This window comes from Chiloscyllium plagiosum, chromosome 7, assembly GCF_004010195.1.
Source record: "Chiloscyllium plagiosum isolate BGI_BamShark_2017 chromosome 7, ASM401019v2, whole genome shotgun sequence".
Classification (NCBI taxonomy): domain Eukaryota; kingdom Metazoa; phylum Chordata; class Chondrichthyes; order Orectolobiformes; family Hemiscylliidae; genus Chiloscyllium; species Chiloscyllium plagiosum.
Window position 1 is genome coordinate 109161104 of NC_057716.1, and position 26598 is coordinate 109187701.

Genomic DNA, 26598 nt, shown 5'->3' on the forward strand with positions numbered 1-26598 from the left:
TTGAGTGGCAATTGGATAGGTACATGGATGGGTGCTTAAGCTAGGACAAATGTTCAGCACAACATCGTGGGCCTAAGGGCCTGTTCTGTGCTGTATTGTTCTATGTTCTATGGGGATACTAAGAGGAAAGGCTGAGGGAACTGAGGCTGTTTTCGTTGGAGAGAAGAAGGTTGAGAGGTGACTTAATAGAGACATATAAGATAATCAGAGGGTTAGATAGGGTGGACAGTGAGAGCCTTTTTCCTTGGATGGTGAAGGCTAACACGAGGGGTCACAGCTTTAAATTGAGGGGTGATAGATTTAGGACAGATACTCAGGGTAGTTTCTTCACTCAGAGAGTCGTAGGGGCATGGAATGGTCTGCGTGCAACAGTAGTAGACTCGCTGACATTAAGGACATTTAAATGGGCATTGGACACACATATGGATAATAATGGAATGGTTTAGGTTAGATGGGCATCAGATTAATTTCACAGGTTGACACAACCTCAAGGGCCAAAGGGCCTGTCCTGCACTGTAACATTCTGTGTTCTATGTTCTAAATCACTTCTTTACTTCCTTCCATACTCTATTCCTTTAGCAATAAATGCCAAGCTTCCATTTGCCATTCTTGTTACCTGCTGTTACCTGCATACTAGTTTTCCGTTATTCATGCACAGGGACACCCAGATCCCTCTGTACTGAAGTATTCTGAGGTTTCTCTCCATTTCGATAATAAGTTACCTTTCTCTTCGTCTGACCAAAATGGAGAACCTCACACTTAAACCACACACGTTAAGCACCATCGACCACATTTTGGCCCATTCACCTAATCTTAGTAAAATTCATATTTGTTGGATATTGGGGAAGGTGGGACTATTACAAAATGGATGGTCTACATCTGAACCAGACCGGAAGCAATGTCCTTGGGGGAGTTTTTGCTACTGATGTTGGGGAGGTTTTAAACTAATGTGGCAGGGGGCTGGGAGCCAGAAGAAAAGACAATTAGGCAGCGAGGTGGAGACTGGAGACTGTAAGAATTATGAAGATAGCATTAATAAAGGGAAGAATAGGCAGAGAGCAGATGAACGCAAAAGAACTGGTGGCCTGAAATGTATCTACTTTAATGCAAGGAGTATAGTGTGTAAGGCAGATGAACTTAGGGTTTGGATTGGTGCCTGGGAGTATGACGTTATTGCAATCAGAGACTTGGCTGAAGGAAGGGCATGATGATTGGCAACTAAATGTTCCAAGTATGGGGACGGCAAACACGAGGGGACACAACTTTAAAGTGAGGGGAGATAGGTATAAGACAGATGTCAGAGGTAGTTTCTTTACTCAGAGAGTAGTAAGGGTATGGAATGCTTTGCCTGCAATGGTAGTAGATTCGCCAAGTTTAAGTGCATTTAAGTCGTCATTGGACAGGCAAGTGGACATACATGGAAGAGTGTAGGTGGGATGGGCTTCAGATTAGTATAACAGGGTGGCGCAACATCAAGGGCCGAAGGGCCTGTACTGCGCTGTAATGTTCTATGTTCTATGATATAGACACTTCAGACAGGACAGGGAGGGAAGTAAAAGAGGGGGGGTGGAGTTGCATTGCTGGTCAGGGATGATATCATGGCTGTGCTAAAGGAGGACACTATGGAGGTATTGGGTAGTGAGGCATTATGTGTTGGAGCTGAGAAATAAGAAGGGTGCAGTTACATTGTTGGAGCTGTATTACAGACCACCCAACAGTGAGCGTGAGGTAGAGGAACAAATAGATAAACAGATTATGGAAAGATGTAGAGGCAACAGGGTAGTGGTGATGGGAGATTTTAATTTTCCCAACATCGACTGGGATACATTTAGCGTCGGAGGTCTGGATGGGGTAGAATTTGTAAGAAGCGCCCAGGAGAGTTTTCTAGAGCAGTATGTCAATAGTCCAACAAGGGAAGGGGCCATATTGGACCTGGTCTATGGGAATGAGCCAGGACAAGTGGTAGAAGTTGCAGTGGGGGATTTCTTTGGGAGCAGTGACCACAATTCTGTAAGTTTTAGAATACTCGAAGATAAAGAAGAGAGTGGTCCTAAGGAAAGAGTACTAAACTGGGCCAAGAGTAAGTATATCAAAATTAGGCAGGAGCTCGGAAATGTGGACTGGACAGAGCTATTTGAAAGGAAGTCCATATTTGAGATGTGGGAGGCTTTCAAAGATAGGTTAAAGATAGTGCAGGATAAGCATGTCCCATTGAAGGCAGAGGGTAGGAAGGGCAAGATTCGTGAACTGTGGATGACAGGAGAAATTGTACGACTAGCCAAGAGGAAAAGGGAAGCGTACATAAGGTGCAGGCAGCTAAGAACAGAACAGGCCCTGGAGGAATATCGAGAGAGTAGGACGAGTCTTAAACAAGGAAACAAGCGAGCTAAAAGGGGTCATGAAATAGCTTTAGCGAGCAGAATTAAGGAGAATCCCAAAGCATTTTATTCTTCTATAAGAAGTAAGCGGGTAACTAAAGGATTGGTCCACTAAAAGACAATGAAAGAAGGCTGTGTGCTGAACCTGAGAGAATGGGTGAGATTCTGAATGATTACTTTGCATCAGTGTTCACTGAGGAGGGGAACATGATGAATCTTGAGATTAGAGATAGAAGTTTGATTAGCCTGGATCATGTTGGCATAAGTAGGGAAGATGTGTTGGGTAGGCTAGAGGTTATTAAGGTGGACAAATCCCCAGGACCGGGTGGGATCTATCCAAAGTTGCTGAGGGAGGCGAGAGAGGAAATAGCTGGGGCCCTGACAGATATCTTCGTGGCATCCTTAAATACAGGTGAGGTGCTGGAGGACTGGAAGGTTGCTCATGTTGTCCCCCCTGTACAAGAAGGGTAGTAGGGATATTCCGGGTAACTACAGACCAGTGAGCCTGACCTCGGTGGTGGGGGAGTTACTGGAGTGGGTACTGAGAGATAGGATCTATATATATTTGGAAAGGAATGAGCTTATCGGTGATGGGCAGCATGGTTTTGTGCTGCAGAGATCGTGCCTTACCAACTTAATAGAGTTATTCGAGGAAGTGACCAAGTTGATTGATGAAGGAAGGGCTGTTGATGTCATACACATTGACTTTAGTAAGGCGTTTGATAAGGTTCCCCATTGTAGACTAATGGAGAAAGTGAAGTCACATGGTGTGCAGGGTGTTCTAGCAGGTGGATAAAGAACTGGTTGTGCAACAGGAGACAGAGAGTAGTAGTTGAAGGGGGTTTCTCGAAATGGAGAAAGGTGACCAGTGGTGTTCCACAGGGGTCAGTGTTGGGGCCACTGTTGTTTGTAATATACATAAATGATCTGGAAGAGGGCACTGTTGGTCTGATCAGCAAGTTTGCAGATGACACGAAGATTGGTGGAGGAGCAGAAATCATAAGGGACTGTCAGAGAATACAGGAGGATATAGATAGACTGGAGAGTTGGGCGGTAAAGTGGCAGATAGTTTTCATTCCAGACAAATGTGAGGTGATGCATTTAGGCAAGTCTAATTCTAGAGCGAATTATACAATGAATGGAAGAGCCTTGGGAAAAGTTGATGGGCAGATAGATCTGGGAGTGCAGGTCCATTGTACCCTGAAGGTTGCTGCACAGGTGGATAGAGTGGTCAAGAAGGCATATGATATGCTTGCCTTCATTGAACAGGGTATTGAGTATAAGAGCTGGCAAGTCATGTTAAAATGTACAAGACATTGATTCGACTGCATTTAGAATACTGTGTACAGTTCTGGTCGCCACATTACCAAAAGGATGGGGACGCTTTGGAGATGGTGCAGAGAAGGTTTACGAGGATGTTGCCTGGTATGGAAGGTGCTAGCTATGAAGAAAGGTTGAGTAGGTTAGGTTTGTTTTCATTAGAAAAAATGAGATTAAGGAGGGACTTGATTGAGGTTTACAAAATCATGAAGGGTGTAGACAGGGTGGATAGAGACAAGCTTTTTCCCAGGGTGAAGGATTCAATAACTAGAGGTCACGCTTTCAAGGTGAAAGGCGGAAAGTTTAAGGGGGATACACGCGGCAAGTACTTCACACAGAGGCTGGTGGGCAACTGGAACACGTTGCCAGCAGAGGTGGTAGAGGCAGGCACGGTGGATTCATTTAAGATACGTCTGGACAGATGCATGAGTAAGTGGGGAACAGAAGGATGCAGATGCTTAGGAATTGACCAACAGGTTTAGACAGTACATTTGGATTGGCTCAGGCTTGGAGGGTCTGTTCCTGGGCTATACATTTTCTTTGTTCTTCTTTGTTCTTTGTTCATTGCAACCTAGTTTGGTGTGATTTGCAAATTTGGCTGTTGAGCCTCCTATCCCTGCATCCAAGTTATTAATATTGATTGTAAATCATTGGGGCACAAGGACAAAATCCTGTGGCACCCCACTAGTCACATTTTACCAAACAGAAAAAGATCCAGATATCCTGAATCTCTGCTTTCTATTGGTTAGCCAATCATCTAATATATTCCTAACCCGATGTGACTGTACCATTTGTATTAACCTTTTGTGCAGCACCTTATCAAATGCCTTCTGGAAGTGCAGGTACACTACAAAACAACCTCGATTATCCGGACGAGACGAAGGGAGTACTTTGTTCAGATAACTGAGTTTGGGTAACGGATTGTTCTGATAATGGATGGCATTTTTAACGGGAGCTTGAGATCTTATTTGGATAATCTTAAATTCAGATAATTGATGTTCAGATAATTAAGGTTATTCTGTATATCTCCAGGATCCCCATTATCCACATTGCTTGTTACGCCTTTGAAGAACTCTAACAAATTAGTTAAACATTTGTTTAATTTACCCTTCAAAGAAACATTTTATATAGCCGTACAGGACGGAAACAGACCCTTCAGTCCAACTCGTCCATGCTGACTAAATACCCTAAATTAATCTAGTTACATTTGCCATCACTTGTCCCATATCCCACCAAACCCTTCCTATTCATATACCCATCCAAATGCTTTTTAAATGTTGTAATTGTACCAGCGTCCACCACTTCCTCTGGCAGCTCATTCCATACACGTACCATCCTCTGCGTGAAAAAGTTGCCCCTTAGGTCTTTTTTATATCTTTCCCCTCTCACCCTAAACCTATGCCCTCTAATTCTGGACTTCCCCACCCCAGGGAAAAGACTTTTCTATTTACCCTATCCATGCCCCTCGTGATTTTATAAACCTCTATGAAGTCACCCCTCGGCCTCTGATGCTCCAGGGAAAACCCTCCAATCCTGGCAACATCCTTGGAAATCTTTTCTGAACCCTTTGAAGTTTAATACCTTTCTGATAGGAAGGAGACCAAAATTGCACGCAATATTCCAACAGTGGCCTAACCAATGTCCTGTACAGCCACAACATGACCTCCCAACTCCTGTACTCAATACTCTGACCAATAAAGGAAAGCATACCAAATGTTACCAAATGTCATCCAAACCTGGTAAAGCAACAACATGAGTTAAAATCTTTCATCTTTGTTTACAAATTCCTCTGTGGCCTCACCCTTCCCTGTCTCTGTAATCCCCTTTTGCCCTATAACCTCCGCTGATTCTGGTTCTCTAACACTTCCTGATATTAATCACTTTGTCATTAGTTGCATGGACCTAAGTTATAGAATTCTCTCTCAATCCTCTCCACCTCCCTATCCTCATCCGATCAGAGTGAACCACGCAGTCCGAGTGAGGGAGACTTCACCAGAGTAAGCCTGAGACAGAGTGAGTATCCAGATATTTGGGTCAAATTGAGGAACGAGTAGGAAAATTGTTTGCAAATTTACTTTAACCAGATGGGAAGACTGGCGTATGAAGAGAAACTGTATCAGTTACGACTATATTCACTGGAGTTTAAAAAAATGATGGGCGGGGGGAGACCTATAAAATACTAACATAACAAAACAGAGTAAATGCAGGAAGGACGTTGGTGATGACTGAGGAGTACAGAACTAGGGTATCATAGCTTAACGCCATGGGGTTGGCCATTTAGGAATCAGATGAGGAGAAGTGTCTTCACTCAGAGAGTAGCAAATTTGTGGGATTCTCTGTCATAGAAAGCCATTGAGGTCAAACACTGAATGTTTACAAGGTGGAATTAAATATCATTATAACGTCTAAAGGGAGCAAAGGGCATGGGGGGAAAGTGGGATATTGAAGAGAAAAAGACAAGAAAGAAAAGGAGGTGGACATGTTCTAATAAATGATGGGATCAGAATATTCATAAGGGAGGTCTCAATGGCCCGGTCGGGTGTGTCCCTGCACTGCCCTCTAGTGGCCTGGTTGGGGTGTGGTTTAACCAGAGCTTTGGACAGCTGAACATATTCGATCCCCTTGTATTCTGGGCATCTGGATATGAAGACCAGTGTTCCTTTAGCCCCGGAAGATTGTTTTCTGATTCTGTTTGGAATCTGCCCTGCGCTGCTCTTACTCTGTTAATGGACAGGAAGAAATCATCCCCTCTTGAGGACAGGGGGTTCGAGAACAAGGACAAAACCTGAACATTCAGGTCAGGGTCAGGTGTTAAGTCAGAAAATACTTCCCCACACAAACAGGAGTGCATTTACATAGAACATAGAAGAATACAGCGCAGTACAGGCCCTTCGGCCCTCGATGTTGCGCCGATCCAAGCCTACCTAACCTACACTAGCCCACTATCCTCCATATGCCTATCCAATGCCCACTTAAATGCCCATAATGAGGGAGAGTCCACCACTGCTACTGGCAGGGCATTCCATGAACTCACAACTCGCTGAGTAAAGAACCTACCCCTAACATCTGTCCTATACCTACCCCCCCTTAATTTAAAGCTATGCCCCCTTGTAATAGCTGACTCCATACGTGGAAAAAGATTCTCACTGTCGACCCTATCTAAACCCCTAATCATCTTGTACGCCTCTATCAAGTCACCCCAAACCTTCTTTTCTCCAATGAAAACAACCCCAAGTGCCTCAGCCTTTCCTCATACGATCTTTCTACCATACCAGGCAACATCCTGGTAAACCTCCTCTGCACCCGTTCCAGTGCCTCCACATCCTTCCTATAGTATGGCGACCAAAACTGCACACAATACTCCAGATGCGGCCAAATAATGGAAGGGTTCCAGTCAAGATTATGAATGCAGTCAAGATTCAGATCAACCAATACCAATCAATAGTGGGGCAGGGTGGCTCAATGGTCAACACTGCTACCTCACAGCACCAGGGACCACCCTCAGGCAACTGGCTGTGTGGAGTTTGCACATTCTCCCTGTGTTTCCCCTGGGTGCTCCAGTTTCCTCCCAGTCTAAAGATATGGAGGTTAGGTGAATTGGCCATGATAAATTACACATAGTGTTCAGAGATGTGTAAGGCTAGGTGCATTAGTCAGGGGTAAATGTAGAGTAATAGGGTAGGGGAATTGGTCTGGATGGGTTACTCCTCGGAGGGTCGATGTGGACTTGTTGGGCCGAAGGGCCTGTTTCCACACTGGAGGGATTCTATAATCGCAATCTAACTGAATGCTGGAACAGTCTTGAGGGGCTGAATGACCTTCTCTTTATTCCATCTTGTTATATCACCTCACATTCACTGCAAACTCAGATCCTTTGAAACAGAGATTGGGGTCTGGGAGGGGTATAGGTTCTGTGAGAGGGTATAGGTTCTGTGAGAGGGTACGAGTCTGTGAGGGGGTTCAGGCTCTGTGAGGGTGTATTGGCACCATGAAATGCAGTTCGTTCTAAACCAAGTCACTGCGTTATGACTCCCATTCCCTACAAACACTGCTCTGTCTTGCTGAATGTGTAGCAACCTCTCTGTTCCTAATGAAGACTGAAGCCTGCAGAGCTGCAATGATTTTTTTTTGTAAGTCAGTATCTCACCGAGTCACTACTGCAATGATACATCCCCACGCTCCTGGGATTAAAGCTGGATATTTTCAAACTGTCTTGTGACTGACTTGTGACTGGATCATCAAACTCATCATGATCATAATCTGACTCAACGTCAGGGGGAAGATTGTAAATTGGTTCTTCAATGTCAGTTGTGTAGAGAGAGGCAGACCCAGTGTTTGCAATTTCCTCACTCTCCCACTTCAGACTCTGTTTCCTGCTTCCCCCATCCTGGGAAGTATCTCTCTCCTCTGGTGTTTCACTGGATAAAGGTAAGTTCATGTACACATTATCCTGCACTTCACTCGCTGATCCATCAGTCTGACCTGTACAGGTCACTGTTGACATCTCCTCAGCAGTTTGAAATTCCTTGTCCAGCTCTTGCTCAGGATACTGCCCAGAGGAGCTATTGCTGTGGAGATTGTCCCTACTGGATAGACTCCGGCCACTCTCATCCAACCCTCCAAAGTTCAGCAGCTCCAAGAATTCCTGTGCCACCCTGGAGGCTTCCTTCTCTAAGCGTCTTATCTCCTCCTTACGCTGGCTCTCCATCTCCCTCAGGGATAGAGCACAGATGGGACTCCCACAGCTCAATCCCCTCCCATTCTGCAACCGTTGGATTTCATGCTCGAGACGCACTATCTCCTGAATCTGTTTCCTTTCTGCCTGTGCCAAATCCGACAGCTCCTCGACATCATTCTCCTCCTCCACCAACACAATCCCTTCATTCAGCTGAAGAAAGGACACAAAACACAACATTAATAATCCAGTTTGCAAAACCTTCCAACTGCAATATTGAGCTCAGTGCACAGACCTGGACCAGGAGCGTGTGAAGGTGATGGCGGGGGTGGAGATCCAGTGAGAATCCCACATCATCACTTCTCAGGAAGGTCCATTACATCAAGTGTTGCCCGGTTAGTTGATCAGACTGGGGCGAATCCCCTGCCCCTTTTGGAACAATCCAAGGCTAGCAGCTCGACTGAAAATCAGCATCATAGAGAAGGCATGGTAGCTGCCAGTGCAGCACCCACCCTGAGTCTCAGCATCACAGAGGGGGGAGGTTTTAAAAAATTCAAGAGATTTGGGTGCTGCTGGCTTGGTCAGCATTTATTACCTGCCCATAGTTACACCGAAACACAGAAAATAGGAGAAGTAGGAGGCCATTCGGCCCTTCAGGTCTGCTCTACCATTCTGTATGATTATGGCTGTTAATCTAATGCAAGCCCCTGTTCTCACTTTCTCCCTAAACTCTTCGATCCCTTTAGCCATAAGAACTATATCAAATTCTTTCTTGAAAACATTCAATGTTTTCACCTCAACCATTTTCTGTGACAGTGAATTCCACAGGCTCCCCAGTCTCTTGGTAAGAAAGTTCTCCTCATCTCTGTTCTAAATAGCTTATCTCATATCCTGAAACTGTGACCCCTGGTTCTGTACCTCGCATCTCCTACTGGAGCCATTGTAGAGAGCAGTTAAGAGTCAAAAACATCTGCCAGACCAGGTAAGGATGGCCTATTTCCTTCCCCAAAGTACATTAGGTGAACCAGGTGGGGTTTTAAAATAATGATAGTTTTATGGTTACCATTATTAAGGCTAGCTTTCAATTCCAGATTTATTAATTGAATCTAAATTCCACCAGCTGGTATGGTTAGTATTTGAACCCCGGGACATTAACCAAGGGTTCTGGATGACTAGTTTAGTGACAATACCTCTACATCACTAAGTGCCTAAAGATTATAGGGAGTTAATTGGTAAGTCAACACAAGGGAGAGGGTGGACCAAGAGCACTGAAGACTAGAAGGGAGGGTGAAGGGAAAGAGAGTTGGGTAGGGCAGAGGAAGTGTCAGAAAGAGAGAAGCTCGCGGGGCCAGAGACATGTTTATGGGCAAGGGGAAGGGGGAGGCCAGGGAGAGGAGAGGAGATCAGGAAGAGAAGGGGTCAGGTAAGAGTATGGTCTGTGCACTTCCTAATCAATCTCTAATTACCATCAAACAGGCAAAAGACCACATTGAGATGGTGCATCTAGAGGAATGAGAAGCAGACAGCCCGTTACCTGGTTGGGTGATAATGGTACTTCCTGCCTTTCATGACATCTGCATGGAAAGAAAAGGAAAAATTTATTGTAAGAAAGAACAAGATTCCAACCCCATATCTGTCCTTTCACTGAGACGGCCTGTGGTAACCGCTGAAACATCACCTGACGCTGCCCCATCTCATCTTCATCCATTGCTGAAGCCCCTATCTCACCTTCATTCCCATCAGTCACTTTGCAACTCACTCCTGGCTGCTCTTTAATTCACCTGTAAACTCAAGATCATCCAAATCTCTACTGCCCTCATCTTAATTCACATTAACTCTTATTTCTCTGTCACTAGTTGATCTACATTGACCCTTGGTAATACAATAGCTTGGTTTTGAAATTCTCAACCTCGTATACCTCACCCCTCCCTATCTCTGTGATCACCTGCACCACAATCTCCAAAGTACATGATATAGTCAAGCAGAAGCAGCATGGCTTCATGAAGGGAAACTATTGCCTGACACATTTGTTAGAATTTTGTTAAGATCACAAGCAGGGTATGATAAAGGGGAAATAGTCAATGTACTTGCTAGTAATTTTCAGAAGATGCTTGATAAGATATCATACATTAGTTTTCTTAAGGGCCCATGGTGTCAAAGGTCGTGTGTTAGTATGGATAGAGGATTGACTAACTAATAGCAGACAGATTTGAAATAAGGGGGGCATTTTTAGGATGGCAACCTGTAAGTAATGGAGGGCCAGAGGAATCATTGCTGGGGCCATGATTATGGTTAAGCAAGTGGGCAGAAACTTGACAAATGGTGTATAATGTGGAGAAATGTAAAATAATGCACATTGGCAGGAAGTTTAGAGGAGGTGAATATTATTTAAATGATGAAAGACTGCAGAAAGCTAGAGCACAGCGTGATACTGATTCCTCATGCATAAATCAGAAAAACCTAGCTGACAATAGTGGGCAACAGACAAGGCACATGGAATGCTGGCTTTTAATTCAAAAGAAACGGAGTACAGAAGCTGCACGGTTTTGCTAAAACTGTCCTCGCACTAGTCAGTCCACAGCTGGAATACAACAAATGGTTTTGGGCCCCTTACCTCAGGAAAGATTTACTAACGTTGAAAGGCTGAGCATTGATAGGCTGAAGGATCTTCTGCTCCGACATTGTTTTGGTCCTATCGCTACACTCCACCGATGTCAGTATCTTAAATATTCCCCAATTCCGGCTGCTCCACCATTTGGAGGCCATCCCTTCAGCTACCCTGGCCCAGAGCTCAGGAATTCCCTCCCTTAACCCCTCCACCTTGACCTCTCTTTCCCCTTTAAAACACTCCTTAGAACCAACCTCTGTGACCAAGCATTGAGTATTCTTGTTGTTCAGCATCAAATTTTGTTGATAATGTTGGTATGAAGTACCTTGTGTTATTCTTCCTGTTCTCAATGGGCTGTATTACATTGTAGTGTGTTTGAACAGCAGGAAACTCCATACCTTACTTCATCCACTTGCTGCAAGTTCTCCTCCTCGGCCAGCTGCCCTTGGTTCTCCTCTTGCCAGTCCAGTCTGTTCTCCTCATCTCTCCTTCTCTGTTCTTCCAGTTCTTGCTGTTGCTCCTCTAACAGCTGCTTTTTTGCTTTCAGCTGCAGGAACACACGGCGTGCGAGCTGCCCTCTGCGATGTTTCTGGAAAACAATTGCTGCTGAGCGCAAACGTAAGAAGACTTTTCTCCAGAAGTGAGCTCGGTAATTCTTCTGAATGATCAGTAAGCTTGCCAGAACCTTGCGGTAGTGTCTCCTACAGCCCAGACAGGAGAGAGACAAGACACTGACAGGAGACAGTGCAATGAGACACTTGCACATTGATTTACACCTTTTCACAGCACGTGGGTGGTAGCTCCCTGGGCCAACATTTGTTGCCCATCCCTAATTGCCCCGAGGGTAGTTCAGAATCACTCACATTATTGTGGGGCTGGAGTCACATGTAGGCCAGATCGGTTACGGATATCGGTGAACCGGACAGGTTTATAGACGTCAGTGGAAGTTTTATCGTCACTATCACAGAGATGACTTTCACAGGCATTTCCTAAACAACCTGTTCACAGATGCTATGACACACTTCTGCGGCAGGTAAAACTAAACCATAGGGCACTGGGCCAAAGAGAGGGACACTATCAGTACAGCAAACGTGAGCTCTGTGATGACCATTTCATTCCACATTTATTAGTTCAAATAGCAGCCACAGTCAGATTTGATTTAATTTCACAAAAGTAGGAGCCTGGCCCTCTGGATATTGCTCTAACAACAGACCAGTGAGAGTCAGTGTGTGTGGGAGTGTACCCCAGTGAGGGTCAGTGTGTGTGGGAGTGTACCCCAGTGAGGGTCAGTGCGTGCGGGACTGTATCCCAGTGAGGGTCAGTCTGTGTGGGAGTATACCCCAGTGAGGGTCAGTTTGTGTGGGAGTGTACCCCAGTGAGAGTCAGTGTGTGTGTGGGACTGTACCCCAGTGAGAGTCAGTGTGTGTGTGGGACTGTACCCCAAGGAGAGTCAGTGTGTGTGGGACTGTACCCCAAGGAGAGTCAGTGTGTGTGGGACTGTACCCCAGTGAGAGTCAGTGTGTGTGGGACTGTACCCCAGTGAGAGACTATGCGGTCCCACACAAACTGAATCACACTGGGGTACACTCCCACACACACTGACCCTCACTGGGGTAGAAAGTGAGGACTGCAGATGCTGGAGATCAGAGCTAAAAATGTGTTGCTGGGAAAGTGCAGCAGGTCAGGCAGCATCCAGGGAACAGGAGAATGGATGTTTCGGCATGAGCCTGAAATATTCCCCAATTCCCACACACACATTGACTCTCATTGGGGTACAGTCCCACACACACTGACTCTCACTGGGGTACACTCCCACACACACACTGACTCTCACTGGGGTACACTCCCACACACACACTGACACTCACTGGGGTACACTCCCACACACACACTGACACTCACTGGGGTACATTCCCACACACACACTGACCCTCACTGGGGTACAGTCCCACACACACTGACCCTCACTGGGGTACACTCCCACACACACTGACTCATACTGGGGTATGGGACCCACACAAAAACTGACTCACACTGGGATACAGTCGCACTCACAGACCCCAGTGAGAATCAGTATGTGTTGGTCTGTACCTCCAGAGTGAGTCAGCGTATATGGGACTGTACCTCAGTGAGAATCGCTGTGTGTCGGACTGTATGCCAGCGCGGGTCAGTGTGTGTGGGAGTGTACCCCAATGAGGGTCAGTGTGTGTAGGACTGTATCCAGTGAGGGTCAGTGTGTGTAGGACTGTATCCCAGTGAGAGACAGTGTGTGTGGGACTGTATCCCAGTGAGAGTCAGTGTGTGTGGGACTGTACCACAATGAGAGTCAGTGTGTGTGGGTCTGTACCCCAATGAGAGTCAGTGTGTGTGGGAGAGTACCCCAGTGAGGGTCAGTGTGTGTGGGACTGTACCCCAATGAGAGTCAGTGTGTGTGGGTCTGTACCCCAATGAGAGTCAGTGTGTGTGGGAGAGTACCCCAGTGAGAGTCAGTGTGTGTGGGAGTGTACCCCAGTGAGAGTCAGTGTGTGTGGGACTGTACCCCAGTGAGGGTCAGTGTGTGTGGGACTGTACCCCAATGAGAGTCAGTGTGTGAGGGAGCTGTACCCCAGTGAGAGTCAGTGTGTGTGGGACTGTACCCCAATGAGAGTCAGTGTGTGTGGGACTGTACCCCAGTGAGAGTCAGTGTGTGTGGGAGTGTCTGTGTGAGTAAATGTGTGTGGACTGTGCTGATTGCTGTGCCACCGATAGTGAACACTAACCTTGCCTGATAGCCCATGATATGAGCCCGTACGACCATGGCTGCTCTCCGCAACTCCTCTGCTCGAACTTTCTCCAGTTTCTGTTCCAAAGCTTCCTTCAAAAAAACCTGCAAAAAAGTCAGTCAACAGTTGAGTGAATTGGGAATGGTTAAACAGCATCATTTCAAAGACTTTGGGTAAGGGAGAGCAATAGGCAGAAAAGAGAGAGAGAGAGAGAGAGAGAGAGAGAGAGCGATGTTCCACTGTGAACAGGCTCCTGACTTGCCTGCAGTCTGTCTGCTTGGTTTACCACAAGGGTTTTTTTTAAAAAGTGGTTTACTTTAATTAAATCTCCCTGGTCCCTAGCACAGTCCCGTAATCTCTTCAAAGATGTGATTTAAATATAGTCCCTGCAGAGAATGCAGGCTGTGTCTCTGTCTGCCAACGGCTGGCTCATTACAGACTAGAACTTGCTAACTCTCCTAATTACTCATTCACTCACGTTTCTCGCTCTCTCCCTCACTCACACACACTCCCTCTGAACAAGTGGATAAAGAACTTTACTTTTCCATTGTTACTGGACGTCTATTCGCTCAGATACAGACAGTGTAACCAATCACAGCTAATTCATCTCTGCTACAGATTGTTTAACCCCTTCAGTACCAAATCTCGTGAAAATGAAGTTTAATGTGTACAGGTGAGTGAAGACAAAGCCGAGTCAAGTGTGACTTTTGAATCAAAGCAAAAACACAGCAAGAACACCCCAAACTTTAACCCACTTCAAACCCCAATCCCACCCCAAACCCCAATCCCACCCCAAACCCCTTAACCCAGCCCAAACCCCAATCCCACCCCAAACCCCAATCCCACCCCAAACCCCTTAACCCAGCCCAAACCCCAATCCCACCCCAAACCCCAATCCCACCCCAAACCCCTTAACCCAGCCCAAACCCCAATCCCACCCCAAACCCCAATCCCACCCCAAACCCCTTAACCTCTAATCCCACCCTGAACCAGTCAATCCACCACAAATCTATGAACCCACACAAAGCATCCTAACCCCCTCCCGGGGACCCTGAACCCACATCAAAAACAGACACCTTTGTCCCAAACCTCTCATCCAAGCCCATTAAACTGATCCCAAACCATTAAACCCACCCCTAAACTGAAACCCTTCAGACAGTCCCCTGCTTCAGCACATTCTCTATCAAGCCCCTCATTCAAACCAATGAAAACCCCCATCCCTATGTGTCACTATCACCGCTCCCTCCTCCAGATGTTACTAACACAGCTGTGCTCATTTCCTTCCTGGAACTGCAAATCCTTGCAATTCACTCGAATTTCAGAACAATTAACAGCAGTAAAATTAGAAGCACATTCATCTTTCACAGGAAGTCAGTCCCATGACCAATAATAGCACCAGATGAATTTAACACATAGAAGAAATGAAATACTCAGAACAGAAGTGGGCTACTCAGCTCCTCAAGCCTGTTACAGCATTCTGCTAGGTCATGGTAGAATGTTATTTCAAATACATTTATTATTTGGTTACCTAGATTTAATCACCACACCCAAAAATGAGTCGAGAGTGCAGTGCTGGAAAAGGAGAATCAGAGAAGAAAAATCAACGTTTCAGGCAAAAGCCTTTCAATACATTCCCAATGAAGGACTTTTGCCCGAAACGTCGCGTCTCCTGCCCCTCGGATGCTACCTGACCTGCTGTGCTTTTCCAGCACCACACTCTCGACTCTGATCTCCAGCATCTGCAGACCTCACTTACAACCAAAAATAATCCATTCATAATGTCAGTCCACAAAGCTACAATCGTATTATGGGTCCCACACACACTGACTCTCACTGGGGTATGGGTCCCACACACACTGACTCTCACTGGGGTACAGTCCCACACACACTGACCCTTACTGGGGTACAGTCCCACACACACTGACTCTCAATGGGGTACAGTCCTACACACACTGACTCTCACTGGGGTACAGTCCCATATACACTGACCCTCACTGGGGTACAGTCCCACACATACTGACTCTCACTGGGGTACACTCCCACACACACACTGACCCTCACTGGGGTACAGTCCTACACACACTGACTCCCACTAGGGTACACTCCCACACACACTGACCTTCACTGGTGTACACTCCCACACACACTGACCCTCACTGGGGTATACTCCCACACACACTGACTCTCACTGGGGTACACTCCCACACATTACTGACGTGAATCACGTGGTGAGGGAAGTTAAGGGTTAATAAGTTCCAGTGGCTGCTGTCGTAACAATCAAATGAAGTGGTTTAGCAACTCTGACCACTGACCCTGGAATGACAATAAGCCTCTTTCAGTGAGCAGCCACCCGCTCCCTGGCTCCCTGTCTCCGTTCATGATGAATATAAATCTTCCAAACTGAATGGTGGCCTTTCACTGGTTTAATCTTCTCTGCTCTTGCTTGGATCACTTTGTTCCAACTGGCATTGTAATTGTTCCTGTGCCCAGTCAACTCCATTAAAAGCAAGACTGAAAACTAAATATTCAAGAATATTATATGGGATCTGTTTGGGTAGAGCAATGAAACAGCAAGGGACAGCAGTGGCAAGGGAATGGAGAGAAGTGAGAATGACCGGTCCTTAACATCGACACTGCATTTAACTGAGAGGAGCACAAAGGAGCCCCAGCAAACTGGAGTCAAAGGGAATTAGGGAAAACTCTCTCCCAGTTGCAATCATACTTGACATAAAAGAAGATTGTTTTGGTTGCTGGATGTTCGTCATCTCAACTCCAAGAACTCTGCAGGATTCCTCAGGACAGGGTCCTAGGCCCAACCATCTTCAGTTGCTTCAACTCAGACCTTCACTCCATCATAACGTCAGAATGAGCATGTTCACTGATGACCGCACAATATTCAACACCATTCACCACTCCCCCAGATACTGAAGCAGACCATGTACAAATGGAACAGGATCTGGACAATATCCAGGCTTGGGCTGACAAGTGACAAGTAATAATTGCACTACACAAATACCAAAAAAGATCATCTCCAATAAGAAACAATTGAACCAGCCCCTTGACATCCATTAGCATTGCCATCACTGAGTTCCTCATGATCAACATCCTGGAGATTACCGTTGACCACATATTAAACAAGACATGCACATAATTACAGTGGATACTAGGAGCAAGTTAGAAGCTAGGAATACTCATAGAATCCCTATAGTATGGAAGCAGGCCATTCAGCCCATCAAGTCCACACCATCCCTCCAAAGAGCATCCCAACCTGTACCCTATCCCTGAACCCTGCATTTCCCACAGCTAATTCACATATGTTTGGACACGGTGGGCAATTTAGCACGGCCATTCCACCTAACTTACACATCTTTGGATTGTGGGTGGAAACGGGAGCACCCAGAGGAAACCCATGCAGACATAGGGAGAATGTGCAAACCCCACACAAACAGTTGTCCAGGGGTGGAATCAAACCCAGGTCTCTGGCGCTGTGAGGCAAAAGTGAGGACTGCAGATGTTGGAGATCAGAGTCTAGATTAGATTGGTGCTGGAAAAGTACAGCAGGTCAGGCAGCATCCGAGGAGCAAGAAAATTGATGTTTGGGGAAAAGCCCTTCATCAGGAATGAAAGGCGCTGTGAGGCAGCAGTGCTAACCGCTGAGCCACTGTGCCACCCCATGGAATACTGTGGCGAGTAACTCCCCTCCTGACTCCCCAAATCCTGTCGCAAGTCAGGAGTGTGATGGAGTACTCCCCATTTGCCCTGGATGGGGGCAGCTCCAACAACACTCAAGGAGCTCGACACCATCCAGGACAAAGCAGCCACTTGATTGGCACCACATCCACAAACATCCACTCCCTCCACCACTGACAGCAGCAGTGTGTACCCATCTACAAGATGCACTGCAGAAATTCACAAAGGCTTTTCTGACAGCATTTTTCAAGCTGACAACCACTTCCATCTAGAACGGCAGTAGGTTCATGGGAATCCCACTCCCTTCATGTTTCCCTCCAAGCCACTCACCATCCTGACTTGAAAATGTATCGCCGTTCCTTCAGTGTCACTGGGTCTGAATCCTGGAATTGCCTCCCTAAGGGGCATTGTGGGTCAACCTAAACACAGACTGCAGCGGTTCAAGAAGGCAGCTCACCCCCATCTACTCAAAGGCAAGAAGAATGGGCAATAAATGCTGGTGCAGCCAGCGATGCCCAGGTCATACAGTCCTACATCACGGAGTCAGGCCAAAATGTCCATCCACACTAACCCCATTTCCCTGCACTTGGCCCATATCCTTCTAATCCTTTCCTATCCATGTATTTATCCAGTGCCTCTTAAATGTTGTTAATGTACCCGCCTCAACCACTTCCATTGGCAGCTCATTCCATATGTGCACCACCCTCTGTGTAAAAGCATTGCCCCTCAAGTTCCTTTTTATTCTTTCCCGTCTAACCTTAACCTGATGCCCTCTTGTCCTCGATTCCCCAACCTTGGGAAAAAGACTGAGTGCATTCACCCTTTCCATGCCTCTCATGATCTTATACATCTCTACAAGGTACCCCCTCAGTCTTCTACGTTCTAAAGAAAAAGTCCTCGCTTGTCCAACCTCTTCCTAAAACTTAGACCATCGAGTTCTGGCAACATCCTTGTAAATTTGCTCTGCACTCTTTCCAGTTTAATAATATCCTTCCCCTAGCAAGGTGACCAAAACTGAACACAATACACCAAATGCAGCCTCACCAATGTCCTGTACAACTGCAACATAACTTCCCAACTTCTATACTCAATGCCCTGACTGATGAAGGCCAGTGTGCCAAAAGCTTTCTTCACTGCCCTGTCCACCTGGGACTCCACTTTCAGAGAACTGTGCACCTGAACTCCAAAGTCCCTCTATTCCACTGCACTCCTTAAGGCCCTACCATTCACCATGAAACCCCTGCCTTGATTTGACTTTCCAAAATGCAAGACCTCACACTTAATGATATTAAACTCCATTTGGGTGAAAGTGAGGACTGCAGATGCTAAAACCAGAGTCTAGATCAGAGTGGAGAAAGTGAGGTCTGCAGATGCTGGAGATCAGAGCTGGAAATGTGTTGCTGGAAAAGCGCAGCAGGTCAGGCAGCATCCAGGGAACAGGAGAATCGACGTTTCGGGCATAAGCCCTTCTTCTTCCTGAAGAAGGGCTTATGCCCGAAACGTCGATTCTCCTGTTCCCTGGATGCTGCCTGACCTGCTGCGCTTTTCCAGCAACACATTTCCAGCTCTAGATCAGAGTGGTGCTGGAAAAGCACAGCAGGTCAGGAAGCATCCGGAGAGCCGAAAAATTGACGTTTCAGGCAAAAGCTTTTGGGCTTTTGCTCGAAACATTAAACTCTATTTGCCATTTCTCGGCCCACTTCCCCAACTGATAATGGTCCTGCTGCAATTTCTGAGAACCTTCCTCACTGTACACAATATCGCCTATTTTAGTGTCATCTGCAAACTTACTAACCATGCCTTGTACATTCTCATCCAAATCATTGATATAGATAACAAACAGTAATGGCCCAGCACCGACCCCTGAGGCACTCCACTGGTCACAGGCCTCCAGTCCAATAACTATCCCTCCTCTATTACCCTCTGCTTCCTGCCATCGAGCCAATTGTGTATCCAATTTGCCAGCTCCCCTTGGATTCCATGCACCCTAAGAAAAAAGTTTTTAAGTAAAAAGATTAGTTACTTGCAGGCCACTAAATAGTATAGTAGTGTGGGCCATGGTATTAATCAGGAGATTATTGAAGTGTGTAGCATGGGTAATACAGTAATGGATGAGTTCAATCTTCGAATAGACCAGTTAACCCGAGTAAGCACCAATTCAGTGCATATACAAATTGAGGTGACCATGATAATCATGTTAGCCTGGCTCCAATCTTCCCTTCGCTCCTGATTAATAGCAGACTTGGTAGCCTAGAAATTAATCAGCTACTCTTCGCTACGCCCAAACATTTCATACATTTTTCAATATGGTAACGGCCAGGGTAGGCAATGGCCTAGTGGTAATACATGAGACAATTAACCCAGGGACGCAGGTAATGTTCTGAGGATCCAGGTTCAAATGCCACAGTGACAGGATTAAGAGTCTAATGATGACTCTGAAACCATTGTTGAGGGAAAAACCCATCTGGTTCACTAATGTCCTTTAGGGAAGGAAACTGCCATCCTTACCTGGTCTGCAACATGGTTGGTGAGTGGGTAAAAACAATGACTGCAGATGCTGGAAACCAGATTCTGAAGTAGAGTGGTGTTGGAAAAGCACAGCAGTTCAGGCAGCATCTGAGAAGCAGGGAAATCGACGTTTCAGGCAAAAGCCCTTCATCAGGAATACTGTATTCCTGATGAGGGGCTTTTGCCCGAAACGTCGATTTTCCTGCTCCTCGAATGCTGCCTGAACTGCTGTGCTTTTCCAACACCACTCTACTTCAGAATCCTTTGGTGAGTGGGCAATTAGTTCTGGCTAAGCCAATGATAACCACATCCTGTGAATGAAGTTTTTAGAAACTGCCTGATGTATCTAAACCTTACTAATATGCTGATCATATTATCAGTGCAGTAGGAAATAGAGACATGGCAAAAGGAGCCAAATTATTACTTTGTGTCTGTTTTCACTGAGAAAGATGCAAGCAATCTGCTGAAGTTCTTAAGAAGTCAGACCTGATCTGAAACATTAACTGTTTCTCTCTCCACAGATGTTGTCCAACTGTTTGTCTTCACTTTCTTTGGGCTCGCTCCCACTTGTTGTTTGCTCCTTATTCCCTCTCCCTCACTTAATCGTCTGTAGCTAAACTGATATCTTCCTAGCTACCATCAGTTCCGAGGAAGGGTCACCAAACCTGAAACATTAACTCTGATTTCCCTTCACAGATGCTGCTAGACCTGCTGAGCTTTTTCAGCAATTTCTGGTTTTGTTTCTGATTTACAGCAATCGCAGTTTTTTCAGTTTTTATTCCCTAACCCGCGGTGACATTTTCTAACTGAGTTTATTATCTTTAAGCTGGGTTACATATACTAACTAGGTTAACATAGAGCATAGAAAAGTCCAGCACAGAACAAGCCCTTAGGCTCACGATGTTGTGCCGAGACCCAATCTTAATGTAAAATATAGTAATTTAACCTACGCACCCCTCAACTCACTGCTATCCATGTGCATGTCCAGCAGTCGCTTAAATGTCCCCAATGACTCTGCTTCCAGCACCACCGCTGGCAACGCATTCCATGCATTCACATCTCTCTGCGTAAAAAACCTACCTCTGATGTCTCCTTTATACCTTCCTCCTAATATCTTCAAACTATGACTCCTCGTACCAGTCAATCCTGCCCTGGGGAAAAGTCTGTGGCTATTGGATTTTGCCTGTCCTCGGATGCTGCCTGAATTGCTGTGCTCTTCCAGCACCACTAATCCAGAATCTGGTTTCCAGCATCTGCAGTCATTGTTTTTACCCCGCTATTGACACTATCTATTCCTCTCATTATTTTGTACACCTCAATCAGGTCTCCTCTCTTCCTCCTTCTCTCCAGAGAGAAATGTCTGAGCTTATTCAATCTTTCTTCATAAGGCAAGCCCTCCAGTACAGGCAGTGTCCTGGTAAACCTTCTTTGCACCCTCTCCAAAGCTCTGTTTCTTTCCTATAGTAGGGCAACCAGAACTGGACACAATATTCCAAGTGTGGGACTTGTAGAGCTGCAGCAAAACCTCATGGCTCTTAAACTCGATCCCCCTGTTAATAAAAGCCAAAACACCATATGCTTTCTTAACAACCCTATCCACTTGGGTGCCAACTTTGAGGGATTTATGTACTTGCACACCCAGATCCCTCTGTTCCTCCACACTGCCAAGAATCCTGTCTTTAATCCTATATTCAGCATTCGAGTTCAACCTTCTAAAATGCATCACTTCGCATTTATTCAGGTTGAACTCCATCTGCCATTTGTCAGCCCAGCTCTGCATCCTGTCTATGTCGCGCTGCAGCCTGCAGTAGCCCTCTATACTATCGACAACAACTCCAACCTCTGTGTCATCTGCAAATTTACTAACCCACCCCTCAACCTCCCCATCCAAGTCATTTATAAAAACTCCAAAGAGCAGAGGCCCAAGAACAGAGCCCTGCGGGACCCCACTCAAAACTGTCTTCCAGGCAGAATACTTTCCATCTACAACCACTCTCTGCCTTCTGTCAGCCAGCCAGTTCTGAATCCAGAAGCCAAATACTTCCTGACTTTATGAATGAGCCTACCATGGGGAACCCTATCAAATGCTTTGCTGAAATCCATATACACCACATCCACTGTTCGACCGTCGTCGACCTGGCTTGACACCTCCTCAAAGAACTCAATAAGATTTGTGAGGCATGACCTGCCCCTCACAAAGCCATGCTGACTGCCTTTAATCACACTATGCTTTGCCAAATAGTCATAAATCCTATCCCTCAGAATTCTTTCCACAACTTTGCTGACCACAGACGTAAGACTGACTGGTCTGTAATTGCCAGGGATTTCCCTATTACCCTTCTTGAAAAGTGGAACAACATTTTCCTCCTTCCAATCCTCCAGTATGACTCCTGTGGAGAGTGAGGAGGCAAAGATCCTTGCCAGCGGCTTAGCAACCTCCTTTCTCACTTCCTGGAGCAGTCTAGGATAAATCTGGTCTGGTCCTGGGGACTTATCAATCTTAATGTTTTCCAAAATTTGCAGCACATCATCTTCATCAATCTTGATCTGGTCAGGACTGTATCCCAGCTCCTCTAAGTTTTCATTTACAACAAGGTCACTTTCCTTGTGAAAACCGAAGCAAAAAACTCATTTAGGCTTCCCCTATCTGCTCAGTCTCCACGCACATGTTCCCTCCGCTATCCCTGATCGGCCCTACCTTCTCCCTGATCATTCTCTTATTCCTCACATATGAGTAAAAGCCTTTGGGTTCTCCCTAATTCTTCCTGCCAACCCTTTTTAGTGCACCCTCCTGGCTCTCCTCAGTCCATGCTGATAATGTGTTGCTGGAAAAGCGCAGCAGGTCAGGCAGCATCCAAGGAGCAGGAGAATCGGCGTTTTGGGCATGAGCCCTTCTTCAGGATTCCTGAAGAAGGGCTCATGCCCGAAACGTCGATTCTCCTGCTCCTTGGATGCTGCCTGACCTGCTGCGCTTTTCCAGCAACACATTTTTAAGCTCTGATCTCCAGCATCTGCAGTCCTCACTTTCTCCCTTCTCCTCAGTCCATTTCTGAGTTCCTTTCTAGCAAGCCTTTGCTACCTCCACCTTACGTAAACTGCCTTCCTCCTTTTGACAAGAAGCTCCTCTGTTCTCATCATCCAAGGTTCCTTAATCTGACCCCCTCTTACCTGTCTCAGAGGAAAGAATTTGTACATCACTCGCAACAACTGTTCCTTAAATAGTCTCCACATGTCTGTTGTGCCCTTTCTATGGAACAATTGCTCCCAGTTTGTACTTCCCAATTCCTGTCTGATAGCGTCATAGTTTCCTTTTCCCCAATTAAATATCTTCCCTCAGTAACTGCACCTTTCACTCTCCAAGGCTCTGCTAAATGTGAGGCAGTTGTGATCACTTTCACCAAAGTGCTCTCCCACCGCGAGATCTGAAACCTGTCCTGGCTCGTTGCCGAGCACCAAATCCAAAATGGCCTCTCCCCTCGTCGGTCTGTCTACATGCACTAACAGGACTAATACACACTAACTGTGTTAACTAACCTTGGACTTTCCCATACGCCAGTGAGAATTGGTCCCGTCATAGAGTTTTAGCAGCATTGTGCAGCGCTCCTTCCCATCCTCCGGGATCTTATGATTTTTCAGGAGCATCTTGTACCTAAGGAGGAATAAAAAGCAAGGTGGAAATAGTTCACTTTGCATTTGGTGGTGATGTGCATCCAGACAAGAATGTGGTGGGAGTGCACAGACAGCTGTCCATCAACATCACCCTTCCAAGGCTGCACTGCCCTGATTACCTGGGCACAGCAATACCTTACAGACCAAATACAACAACACCTGCATGATATAGTCTATTTAACGTAATAACATTCTCCAAAGTGCTTTACAAGAGCATTATCAAAGAAAACGTTTCACTGTGACACATAAGATCAGATGATCAACAGGTTCAGGGAGGCAATTCCAGAATTTAGACCCAGTAGCTAGGGAACAGTTGCCAATGATGATGATTAAAATTGGGAATGCGTAATAGTCCAGAACCAAAGGAGCACAGAGATCTCAGAGATTAGAGAAATAGGAAGGAGGGATTTGAACACAAGGAGAATTTTAAAATCAATGTAGGAAATAAGACCTGTGTGTTGTTGAAATTAGGACATGAGATTTGAATCAACCAAGTTTATGGAGGGCAGATGCTGGGAGTATACGGAATTGTTTAGTTCAGTTGGCCAGTCAATCAGCGTATAGCTTAGAATAATACCTACAGCACAGGCTTGATTCCTCACTCACCACCTTACTCTGAGATTGGTCAGCAATGCTATACCACCACTGACAAACCTGCCAGGATCAGCTCAGGATGGAGATTGGTACTCAGTAAGGATTTGTCTTTGGGCAAAGTATATGGTGAATGGAAAGATACAAAGAACAGTACAGCACAGGAACAGGTCCCTCTGCTCACCAAAACTGTGCCGACATATTGTGCCTTTCTAAACTAAAAGCCATTTCCCTCTCCATGATCTGAATCCCTCTATTCCCCATTTATTCATGTATCTACCTCTACAACATCCTCTGGCAACACATTCCAGGCACCTCCCACTGTCTGTGTGAAAAACCTGCCTCTCACATCTCCTTTAAACTTACCCCCTTTTACCTTCAACCTATGTCCCTGAGTAATTGACATTTCTCCCCTGGGAAAAAGACTCAGACTATCCATTCTATCCAAGCATCTCATAATTTTGTAAACTTCTATCAGTCGCCCCTCATCCTTTGATGTTCAAATAAAAACAATCCAAGCTTGTCCAATCTCTCCTCAAGGCTAATACCCTCCAAACCAGGACACATCCTGGTAAACTGTTCCTGTATCTTCTCCAAAGCCTCCACATCCTTCCGGTAGTGTGGCAACTGGAACTGCACACAATATTCCAAATGTGGCCTGACTATAATTCTATACAACTCCAACTCAACTTGCCAATTTTTATACTCTGTTCCCTAACCGATGAAGGCAAGCATGTCATATGCCACCTTGACCACCTTATCCAGTTGTGTTGCCACTTTCAGGAAACTATGGACCTGTTCCCCGAGATCCCTCGGTATGTTGATGGTACTAAGGGTCCTGCCATTAACTGTTGACTTCACCCCTGCATTAGACCTTCCAAGGGCAACTAGGGATTAGCAATAAATACTGACCAGCCAGAGACACACACGTTCCACACGAGAATTAAAATACTAGAGAGAGAGGCACAGAACTACAAAGAGAGACAGAAATATAGGGTGACACAGACACAGAGACACACGAAGATACAGTCAATGAGACAGAAACACAGAGACTTTTGTTGGTACCGACCCAATGAGTCAAAGGTCCTTTTCTGTACTGTGTGCTTCTATGATTCTATTTGTATACAAACAGTCAGGGATAGTGAGAGAAACAGAAACACAGCAGATTATAGAAACACAGAGAGAGACATAGATATAGGGAGACACAGGGGAACTCAGATGGATATCTCCACCAGAGTATTTCCAATCGCTAACTCCTGTGATTTCCCGTCAATTTCCCATGTCATAGAACATAGAACAATACAGCACAGAACAGGCCCTTTGGCCCACGATGTTGTGCCGAACATTTGTCCTAGCTTAAGCACCCATCCATGTACCTATCCAATTGCCACTTAAAGGTCACCAATGATTCTGACTCTGCCACTCCCACAGGCAGCGCATTCCATGCCCCCATCACTCTCTGGGTAAAGAACCTACCCTTGACATCTCCCCTATATCTTCCACCCTTCACCTTAAATTTATGTCCCCTTGTAACACTCTGTTGTACCCAGGGTAAAAGTTTCTGATTGTCTACTCTATCTATTCCCCTGATCATCTTATACACCTCTATCAAGTCACCCCTCATAATTCTCCGTTCCAATGAGAAAAGGCCTAACACTCTCAACCTATCCTCGTACAACCTATTCTCCATTCCAGGCAACATCCTGGTAAATCTTCTCTGCACCCTCTCCAAAGCTTCCACATCTTTCCTAAAGTGAGGCGACCAGAACTGCACATAGTACTCCAAATGTGGCCAAACCAAAGTCCTGTACAGCTGTAACATCACTTCACGACTCTTGAATTCAATCCCTCTGCTAATGAACGCTAATACACCATAGGCCTTCTTACAAGCTCTATCCACCTGAGTGGCAACTTTCAAAGATCTATGAACATAGACCCCAAGATCCCTCTGCTCCTCCACCTTAGTTGGCGGCACGGTGGCACAGTGGTTAGCACTACTGCCTCACAGCGCCGGAGACCCGAGTTCAATTGCCGCCTCAGGCGACTGACTGTGTGGAGTTTGCACATTCTCCCCGTGTCTGCGTGGGTTTCCTCCAGGTGCTCCGGTTTCCTCCCACAGTCCAAAGATGTGCAGGTTAGGTTAATTGGCCATGCTAAATTGCCCGTAGTGTTAGGTGAAGGGGTAAATGTAGGGGTATGGGTGGGTTGCGCTTCGGCGGGTCGGTGTGGACTTGTTGGGCCGAAGGGCCTGTTTCCACACTGTAATGTAATCTAATCTAAAAAAAATCTAATCTTACTAGGAACCCTACCGTTAACCCTGTATTCCGAATTCTTATTTGTCTTTCCAAAATGGACAACCTCACACTTGGCAGAGTTGAACTCCATCTGCCACTCCTC

General features: G+C 45.9%; 1 protein-coding gene across 1 annotated transcript in view; it reads right to left on the minus strand.

Moving 5' to 3' along the window:
* LOC122551865 (unconventional myosin-X-like) overlaps window positions 1-26598 on the minus strand; it is a 230211-nt gene that overhangs the window by 96548 nt on the left and 107065 nt on the right. Inside the window, exons 21-25 of the mRNA XM_043694412.1 lie at window positions 23476-23590; window positions 13741-13847; window positions 11380-11682; window positions 9908-9947; window positions 7846-8586 (exon numbers count right to left, since the gene is read on the minus strand). Of these exons, the coding sequence (XP_043550347.1) occupies window positions 7846-8586; window positions 9908-9947; window positions 11380-11682; window positions 13741-13847; window positions 23476-23590 (1306 nt within the window). The remainder of the gene's footprint in view (window positions 1-7845; window positions 8587-9907; window positions 9948-11379; window positions 11683-13740; window positions 13848-23475; window positions 23591-26598) is intronic.